This window comes from Oryctolagus cuniculus, chromosome 19 (assembly GCF_964237555.1).
Source record: "Oryctolagus cuniculus chromosome 19, mOryCun1.1, whole genome shotgun sequence".
Classification (NCBI taxonomy): domain Eukaryota; kingdom Metazoa; phylum Chordata; class Mammalia; order Lagomorpha; family Leporidae; genus Oryctolagus; species Oryctolagus cuniculus.
The window spans coordinates 32205460-32215355 of record NC_091450.1 but is presented as its reverse complement, the minus strand read 5'-3'; the positions used below and the strand labels follow the sequence as shown (position 1 = coordinate 32215355).

Below are 9896 nucleotides of genomic sequence, written 5' to 3'. Positions count from 1 at the left end.
CTGCCTTCAGTGAGGCCAAAGGCAACTCTACAGAGGCAGCTGTCAGGAGAGCCACATGGAAGCCCCGTCTTCCACCCCAGACCTCCCCTTCCCCTGCACAAATCCAGATAGGCTCCAGGAAGCTGAAAGGAAAGGGAGGAGTCTGGAGCCACAGACCCAGGGCTTGGGAATAGCTCCCCCAAATGCTTGCTGCAGAGACACCCAAGGGGACACAAGACCTCTCTGTACCTGTGCAAGGTGACTCCGATGTCCTAGGAGAGAAAAGAGGGCAGCTGTCAGTTACCAGTCTCCTGGAGGCCGTGCTGACCCCTGGGCTCCTGGACTTCTAGGTTGCTCCTGCCCTTACAGGAATCCCAACCCTGGGCTGGCAGTGAAACTGGAGTGCCTCTCCTTGAGTCTTCGTGGTCTCCTGAGACTTCAGCCCTGCCAGTCTGAAGCTGCAGCTGCACCCCAGCCCTCTAACCTCTTCTGGACAACGCCAGAGACCCCCGGGTCCACCTCATGCTCAGGAGAGACCTCTTTTTTTTTAATTAAAAAAAATTTTTTTTTTGACAGAGTGGACAGTAAGAGAAAGAGAGACAGAGAGAAAGGTCTTCCTTTTGCCGTTGGTTCACCCTCCAATGGCCGCTGTGGCCGGCACGCTGCGGCCGGCGCACCGCGCTGATCCAATGGCAGGAGCCAGGTACTTATCCTGGTCTCTCATGGGGTGCAGGGCCCAAGCACTTGGGCCATCCTCCACTGCACTCCCTGGCCACAGCAGAGAGCTGGCCTGGAAGAGGGGCAACCGGGACAGAATCCGGTGCCCCGACCGGGACTAGAACCCGGTGTGCTGGCGCTGCAAGGCGGAGGATTAGCCTATTGAGCCGCGGCGCCAGCCAGGAGAGACCTCTTCAAAAGGGTCTGGGCACAAAAGGCATCATGGGTCACCAAGACCAACTCCCGCTCCAGGCCCCATGGCTTTGGCAGGGCTTGACTCTGTTGGGAGCCTATGTCAGACTAATAGGCACAGTGGGCAGGGGAAGGCCCAGCCGACCACTCACCTGCATGAGCTCCCATTCTGATTTGCACTGCTTGGCCTCCAGCTCCCCAATCAGCTCATCGAGAAGGGCAATGTTCCAGGACACTCGGGTGCCGTATTTCTCCCTGACCTGGCCGATGGTCTGGCCCAGCTCCTCCAGCCAGGCCACAAACAGCTGCTCTTGCTCCTCCAGAAACTGGAACAGCTGCTCCAGCTGGCAGCGGACTCTCTGCCTCTGGGTTTCAGTTTGTTTCTGGGGAACAGGGGACAGGGAGATACAGGAGTCAGTGCTGGGGGTGGACCGTGTGTTCCCCAGCATCCCACTCCTGCTGCAGATGCCCTGGGGTTACGCACAGACAAGGCCATGACCTCCAAATTGTGCTCCCGGCTGGAGACTTGTTTCTGCCCCCGAAGAGCTGGCACACAGGTGCCCTTGACAGTGGCTCTATGGGGTTGCCTGTGTGAACTTGGCTTCCAATGCTGTTGCACAGAGGCCAATCTTCAGGTGGTCTGTTGCCTCCTGTGTGTGGTCCCTGGGAAGCTGCTTCAGAGAGGCCATGCAGCCCCAGACCACCCTTTGCTTTCCCTAAGGGAGCATCCCCAGACCCACACACGGTCTTGTTTTTATCTCAAGAGGATAGGATTAATCTTTTTTTTTAATTAAAAACATATCATTTGGTGCTGTCATTGTTTGTGATTATGTAGATTCTTTGAGGGGAAAGAGGAAAAGCCCACTTCTTTGTTCATTGGCCTATAATCTAAAATTGTCTGGCCAGTTTGCCCATGATTCAATTCAGGCTGCGCATTGAGCAAGGGAGCTACACAGTTGATGTCATGTGCTCTTCCAAGTGCATGCTATCTGGAGGCAGAGCGTCCAGCTGGCCCACTGCTGTTCAAATCCTCAGAGTGGTCTCCCAGAGCTCTATTCTAAACACAGATGATTCCCTCCAAATGGTAATTGGAAAGCATGCAAATACCTTGTTTTCTAACAACTTTCCTTTACCAGTGTCGGCTTCTGGATGATCCCTGCCGGTGTAAACTGTTACCCTAGAAACTGTCTTATTCAGTCATTCTCCTACAGCCTTCCCCTTCCTGCCATTCTCCCTATAATGACACACTTCTGTCTGAGAAAAAATGGAATCCGAGGAGGAAGGCCCTGTGTTACTGCGAGTGACCCCTTGTTTCCCTAAACAGCCCAAGTCCTGCCTCACTCTTCTTGGGGACATCCCTCACCTCTGCTTCAACCCACCGGTTCCTAGCCATCTGGGATTATGGAATGGGCCTTCATTTCACTACAGTAAATCTTATTTATTTGAAAGGCAAATGGCAGAGAAGGGGAGAGGTACGCGCACACGCACACACAAACACATCTTCTGTTTACTGGTTCACTCCCCGACTGCAGCAATGACTGGGGCTGGGCCAGGCTGGAGCCAGGAGCCAGGAACTCCATCTTTGTCTCATGTGTGTGTCAGGGGCCAAAACACTTGGGTCCTTGTCTGACGCCTTCCCAGCTGCATTAGCAGGGAGCTGGTTCAGAAGTGGAGCAGCTGGGAGTTGATCCATCACGCTGATACAGGATGCCGGTGTCCAAGGCGGTGGCTTAACCCACTGTGCCACAGCACCAGCACTGCCTTTACCCATGCCTGCGTGAGGTGTGTTCATGGTACCACTGGGACGCAGTTTGGCTCCTGAACTCAAGCAGGAATTTAAACCCCAGTCATAAGTTAATGGTTTAGGAGGGTGGGAAACTTAATTGTGGTGTTTAGGAGGTGGGGCCTGGTGGGAAGCCTTAGACCCTCAGATGCCTTTGGAATGTAGTTCTCTTGAGAAGGTTGTTTTTTTATTTTTTTTTATTTTTTTATTTTTGACAGGCAGAGTGGACAGTGAGAGAGAGAGACAGGGAGAAAGGTCTTCCTTTACCATTGGTTCACCCTCCAATGGCTGCTGCGGCTGGCGCACCACACTGATCCAAAGCCAGGAGTCAGGTGCTTCTCCTGGTCTCCCATGCGGGTGCAGGGCCCAAGCACTTGGGCCATCCTCCACTGTACTCCCAGGCCACAGCAGAGAGCTGGACTAGAAGAGGGGCAACCAGGACAGAATCTGGCACCCTGACCAGGATAGAACCCGGTGTGCCAGCACCGCAGGCGGAGAACTAGCCTAGTGAGCCGCGGAAGGTTGTTTTAAGAAACTGATTTGGGGGGAGAGGGGACATTCTGGCGTAGTGGGTAAAGCTGCCACCTGCAAGGCTAGCCATCCCATATTGGTGCTGGTTTGAGTCCCAGCTGTTCCTCCTATCCAGCTCCCTGCTAATGGCTTGGGAAAAGCAGTGCAAGAAAGCTCAAGTCCTTTCGTCCCTGTACCCACATGGGAGACCTGGAAGAAGCTTCTGGCTTTGGTCTGGCCCACCCCTGGCTGTTGTGGCCATGTGGGGCATGAACCAGTGGGTGGAAGATTCTCTCCCTCTCTCTCTATGGCTTTCAAGTGTGTGTATTTTTTTTGAAAGAGGCTGAGTTGGGCCCAATCTCCCTCTGCTTCCAGGCTCTCTCTGATCCTTCCTCTGCACACTCTGCCATCGCCATGCAAGGCTCTCATCAGGGGCTAAACCAAGTGGGTCACTGATTTTGGAATTGAACCTCTGCAACTGTGAGCTAAATAAATCTTTCATCTCCATAAAGTTGGTTGCCTCGGGTATTTTAGTTGTAGGAAAGCTGACGAGCACAGTTGGGTACAGAAGGGAACCAGAGGAGGAGGCAGGTGCATCCAGTGGACTGCATCTGCAAACCCAGGCCTAGCGGGCTGGGCATCTCCATCTCCAGGAAGAAAGGGAAGCAACACTCCTGTCTGCAGCTCAACAGTGAAGGCCAACAAATTGTATTTATGGGAATCTGGCGTGGCCGTGACTCTGAGAAAGTGATGAACTCACCCCGGAGGCCGGTTCTGCCTTGACCTTGTGACACCACCCTCCCCGAGTGTGAAGGGGCAAGGACTTTACCAGAAATTTCTCCATCTTCTCATCGCCCTGGGACCTCCGCTCCTCGCCACATCTTCGTAGCTGCTTCAGATGTTCCAGCTGCTTCTGAATCTGCTCCTGGCAAGGGCACTTGTTTAGACACTCGGCTCCCGTCACCAGCTGGTCCCAGCTCTGGCCAGGAAAATCTGCCTCGGAGCGGAGCTCAGGGTGCTGAAGTGTGGTGCACAGGGAGGAGGCAGAGGAGAGAGGAGGGCCGACGCCATGGCTGGGGAAGCAGCGAGGAAAGGGAGCCCCAGGGACCTCCCACCGCCTCCCCTGGATCTCTGAGCTACAAAACCAGTCAGTTCTGGTTTGTGTTCTTGCCATTTACAGCCTAACGCACCAGCATCCCAGAGCTGCTGGGGAACCGAGACAAATATCCCATGTGTCCCAGTGTGTGGCCAAGAAGAGCCCTTGGGCAGTGAGTGAGCACCTACCCGGTACTCCAGGGCGACCTCTTCGATGGGGCGCACGCGGTGGCCTCGGTGCTCCTGGCTCAGACTGCAGATGAGGCAGGTGGGCTCGCCGTGGTCCTCGCAGAAGAGCAGCTGCTTCATGTGGCGCTGACAGTGCGGCAGGGGCGGGGGGCTCAGCCCTCGGGAGCTCTTCCATGCCAGCGAGACCTGGCAGTGTGGGCAGCCGGGCAGGCGGCCGCCTGAGGCCCTAGGGTGCGTAGGAGCCACAGGGCAGCTGCAGGAATCAAGCCTGCAGGTAGTACCAACTGGGTCTCCTTCCTGGGTGTGGCACAGGGGACATACAGCCTTGTCCTGTGGCCTTCCTGGGGACAGTGGCAGTGGAAAAATTTCTTGAGTGGTAAATCCAAGAGGGACTGTCCAGCACGACAGCACACGAGCCCTCGGCTACGGCGCATGCGGCCACCCCCGACTTCCACGCAGTGAGGCAGCGCAGGTGCCGGGGAGCTGAGAGCCCAGGGCTAAGCCGCCTGATACTCCAAGACTTGGTTTTTGGGCATTTAAGAAAGAACCGTGGTCCCTGCCTTGAATCCTAGGCCTTTCTCCTTCCTAGACATGGGTCTAGCAGGCGGCGTAACAAAGAGCAAGTCATTCTGGGAAAGCTGCCCCAGACTGCCCACGACTCCCAAGGGGAGCTCCTGCGAGTCGTGACCTGGTGCCTCAGGCGCAGCATGAGCTGAAAGCGCTGCCTGACCCAATGGGCCCTGGCCGCGCCCGCTCGGGAGGCATCCAGGACAAGCAAAGGAGGCGGCTTTATCGGGCTCCGCATGCAGCTCGCCCGGAAGACCTCAGTGGGAGGCTAGCTCTACCTCACGACTGTCACAGTGACCTCCTAAAGCAGAAATGACAGGAGACACAAGCAACAGACACACACACCCTTTCTCTCCCACCCCTCAGAGCCCCAAGAATCCACAGCATAGCACATCCAAAACCGACATTGCTGGTGCCCCGTAACCCTCTCCTCCCTCTTGTGACAGTTAATTGCTGTCCCTGTGGCTGCCTTCCCGGCTGCACTGCCAAACCCACGATTTTCAGCCTCCTTTGGGAATGGGTGTGGCCTCAGGGATGTAAAGGGAGGGGGGATGAGTGGCTTCTAGAAACTTCCCTAACACTACCATCCGCCTTGGTGCCTCCATCCTGCTGAGACCGTGGGCTCAAGAACCAAGCTGGAGGAGCAGAAAAGCAGCCGCGGCACAGCCGGGGTGCCTGGGCCAGCCGCGTGTCATTCATGTGGAAGGGCAGCGCACCTCCAGGTTGTTTCTGCTGCTGTCATTTTGGGGTTTCTGTCATCCCCAAACATAATCCTGGTGCCTGTGTCATCAGCAGGAAGGACCCAGGATTTCAGCCACGAAGCCCCCTCCCTGCCCAGGGAAAGTGAAGACTGTGCCGTCCCAGCCTCCTGGCACACCCCCGGGGGCTCCTGCGGGAAGGGGAGACTTTCACCCACTCATTTTCCACCTCTCACCCTGCGGCACGTGCAGCCCTGGGATTCCCAAGAACACCAGAGGATCCTAGGAGTAACTGGAACTCATCTCCGCGTTTGGAGAAGGGGTGCACGTCTGCATTTTTTCAGGGCCCATAACCTGCCTCCGATTCACAAAGGGACTCCCAGGAAGCACCCGGAAATCCCATGATAAAAATGCAGCGGGGACGAAAGGAAATTGGAGGTCACAGCCTTACAGGCCACGGTTGCTACGGAAGCCGGGTCTTCTGGGTTCTGGGGTTCCTCCTCACCTGCAGAGGGGAGGAGGTCTGGATCTGCGGCTTCCTGGGGTGCACCCTCTGCCGCCTCCCCCGCGGCCGCGGGGGTCTCTGGGTCCCCAGTTCCCTTTTTCCCGCAGGGCGCTGTAGGTTTTCCTCCTCCAGTCGGCGCTGCATTGGCAAGTGTGTTCCTGACTGTTCTCCCTCCCGGGGCCAGGGAATGGTCTGGATTCCTGGAGCTCTTCTCGAGGGCCTGGGCAGCCTCCGCATCGTGAGTGGCCGCTCCCCGGGGAGTGGCTGCTGAGGCTGGCTTCCGGGTCCCGGCCTCCTCCTGAGGGAGCAGAGTTCCTGGATTCGGGGGTTCTCGGTCTCTCGAAGAAATGAGCTCGAGGCTTTTGGGTCGCTTCTTTCCGGAAGGTAAATACACTTCCAATTTCTTCTGCTCCGTCTTTCCCGGGTAGGCCCCGCACTGGCCTTGGAGCCGCCCGGCCGAGCTGGCGTTCCTGCGGAGCCGGGCACTCGTCGGGCCCGGCCTGTCCCCGGGCGGCCGGCCCAGCACGGGGCTTCTCCTGGCCCCCGGCCTGCCCTGGGCGTCCACGCCGAGGCACTTCGGCTCCCTCCGTTTGACCTGCGGCTTCTTCTGGGGCCCCCGCCCAGCCTCAGGCTGGCCGGACGGCGAGCTGGCCGCCCCGTCCCCGCTCTGCCGCTGCCCCTCGCCTTCGGGGCCCTCGGCCGCCTTCGGGCTCCCGGGCGCCCTCCCTGCGGCCGGACACTCTGCAACGACAACGGGGCGGGGCCGTGAGGCTGCGCGCGCACCGCGGCGAGGGCGGGAGAGAGGCGCGACGCCCCGAAGCCAGGCGGGTGACGTTGAGAACCTTCTGGACGGCCGGCAGTTACCTCAGCGGCCGCCACCCGGCGAGAGCACCCTGGTTTCCGCGCCCTTTCCCAAACAGTACTTTTCAGACTTTTTAAGGAGAGCTTGCTTCCGAGAAGATCTTGTACGGAACTCGGAAATCTACAGCTATCCTTAGAGATGCACAAAATTCACCTAAAAATCCGTAAGGAAGAATGCAGGTGTTTGATCAGCACCCAACCTCGGAAGACTACAAAACTCAGAAAACAGTCCTGTACTTTCCTTTGGTTGCATGAGTTGAAGCGAATCCTGACTCCCCCAGGTAAGCGCACGTATGGGGATTTTTTAAAAAAACAGCTCCCCTGGGCCAGCGGGTGGCATCACGGGGTAAGCTGCCCCACTGCTGACCCAGCCCTCTGCTAATGGCCTGGGAAAACAGTGGGGGTGGCCCGGTGTTTGGGCCTCTGCACCCGTGTGGACGACCCAGGTGAAGCCCCTGGCTTGGGTCTGGCCAAGTGCTGGCCATTGCAGCCATCTGGGGAGTGAACTCTCCCTTTCTTTCTAACTCTGATTTTCCCAAAATACTTTTTCAAAGAAAAACAGCTTGCCTAGAAATTTCAGGCTGCTGTTTTCACAGAAAGGTCAGGAAAGGTTACATAAAAAATAGTTCAAGGAGAGCCTGACCCATCACTCAGGGGTACCTGAGGCTGCCAGTGCTTGAAGGTTTATATATCATCCACTGGAAAGGCAGAGCCACAGGGTCAGGTGGAGGGAGGGAGAGATGTTTCCTGTCCTTTAGTTACCTTCCCGAATGCCAGCAGCAGCCAGGGCTGGGCCAGGCTGAGCCGGGAACCTGGATCTCCATCCAGGCCATACATGGACTCTGCCACGGCCTCCAGAACGCGCTAGCAGGAAGCTGCATGAGCAGTGGAGTAGCTGGGATTTGAACCAGCGCTCTAAGTGGCAGCCTGCCGTGCCACACCTTCCCACTCCAATATTTTACACTTTGGTTGTTGATACATTCTACCATGAGCGTGTTCATTTATTTTGTAAGTACAAAAAGTAATAAAGTTGGAATCAAGGACTTGCTCAATTCTAAAAAAAAATCTCTGGAATATCTTCCTGGGACACAGTTTGAAGAAAAATTACTCTCTAATAAGGAAATGAAGAGAACCTGTAACTAGCTCTCCTTAATACTTGATTTGAAGAAGATATTTTTTAAAAAATATTTATTTAAAAGTTAGAGTTAGAAACAGAGAAGGATAGACGGAGAAATCTTCCATTCACTGGTTCATTCCCCAGCTCATCACAGTGGCCTCAAACTGCGACCATATGAGATGCTGGCACTGCAGACCGGGCTTAACCCACTGTGCCACGCACTGGCCCCTTAAAGAAGCTTTTATCAGAATTACTCTAAGGGTATTTAAAACAAGTTGCTGCTTGCTTTCTTTGAAAATATAAGTTATTCAAGCTGTTTCAGTCTCAAAGATGCTAATAATCATGTTTTAGGACATGAAAGGGTAACCAAAGGTTACCTAAGGTTAAGCTGCTGCTTCGCTTCTTGGAGCGTTTAGGATCACCTCCTGTCTCTGCTTCCAACTCCGCTTTCTCGCTAATGCGCGCCTCGGGAGGTAGCAGACGCAGCTCCGGGATTTGGATCCGCGCCACCTGGGGGCCTTGTGCTGAGTTTCTGGCGCTGTGCTTCCCCTGGCCCGGCCCTAGTTATTGCAGGCACTGGGAAGCGAACTGGGGCGGGCGGGGGGAGGTTTCTATCTGCCTGTCTGCTTCTCTGCTTTTCAAATAAAATGCATAAATAAAAAATTTTAAACTGATGTAGAATTCTACCTAGCAAATTCTACCAGACTCAGATTATGGGTTGAGTTCTATTACTCTTTCAAAGAGTTGGAAACTTAGGCAGCTTACCTAGTTCTACCTCATAGACATACACGAAACATATTTCTGATATGTCTCTTAAAATCTTAGAGATAGAAGGAAAGTTCAGACATCAAAGAGCCTGTGTCTTAGGCCCACTCAGACTCTCACAAAGGTCTTTAAAAGCAACAATCAAATGGCCACACTGGTCACAGCAGAAGGGCAGCAGTAGAAGAGGCCTGGGAGGGAGGAAGGAAGGGAGAGTGCCCTCTCGGGAATGCCTGAGCGCCCGGCAACATGACCAAAGAGGGATTCACAACCGGAATGAGATGGGGCACGATGAGATTATGCGTCCACCCTGGTAGCGCGTCTGGTCCGCAGGCTCACTTTGCTCCCCAAAAGATTCTTGTCTGCACTGCACAAAGCGAAGAACCCTCCAGGATCAGACACCTGCCTGTCCCGATCCTGACCTGCACTCAGCGTAAGAGTTGTCCTCACTCCGCTGCGGAGGCCAGAGAGAAGCAAGGGCTTCCTCGGCCACAGCTGCCCTGGCCGTGGTCAGCCTGGGACTCCTAAGCCCGCGTGAGAGCGCGTGGTCAGAGCGTGGTCTCCCCTCCCAGGAGCAGCCAGCAGCCAGCGCTGGGCCAGGAGTCAGCCTGGCTCCCTTACCCTGTTCTGTCGCTCGGTGGAGCTCCTCTGCCAGGAGGCGCTGGTTGATGGCCCGCAGGACCTGCAGGGTCAGCCGCACAGCATGCTCCTCCCCATAGTGGGTGACCAGCAGGGTGGCCAGCCTCACCGGCCTGGCCATCTGCAGCTGGCCCCGGGGAATCCGGGAGTGCTCTTTTTCCAGGCTAGTGTTTTGCAGCTTGAACTTGAACTTCTCAAAGTCATAGGGCACCAGCTCCTCCAGGGTGTTCAGCAGGTGGTCACTAGGCGTCTTGGCCATGGCGCTGACCAGCAGAGTCTGAG

General features: G+C 55.8%; 1 protein-coding gene across 5 annotated transcripts in view; it reads right to left on the bottom strand.

Annotated features, from left to right (window-relative positions):
• The window catches only part of MEFV (MEFV innate immunity regulator, pyrin), a 17251-nt gene extending 7355 nt beyond the window's left edge, over positions 1–9896 (bottom strand). The window contains exons 1-6 of one of the 5 annotated variants that reach the window (XM_051836247.2): positions 9597–9896; positions 6236–6976; positions 4466–4806; positions 4011–4199; positions 1041–1271; positions 229–251 (exon numbers count right to left, since the gene is read on the bottom strand). In XM_051836247.2, the coding sequence (XP_051692207.2) occupies positions 229–251; positions 1041–1271; positions 4011–4199; positions 4466–4806; positions 6236–6976; positions 9597–9873 (1802 nt within the window). In that variant the 5' untranslated portion in view covers positions 9874–9896. The remainder of the gene's footprint in view (positions 1–228; positions 252–1040; positions 1272–4010; positions 4200–4465; positions 4807–6235; positions 6977–9596) is intronic. The other 4 variants (XM_051836246.2, XM_051836249.2, XM_051836250.2 and 1 more) reach the window with 4 other exon arrangements.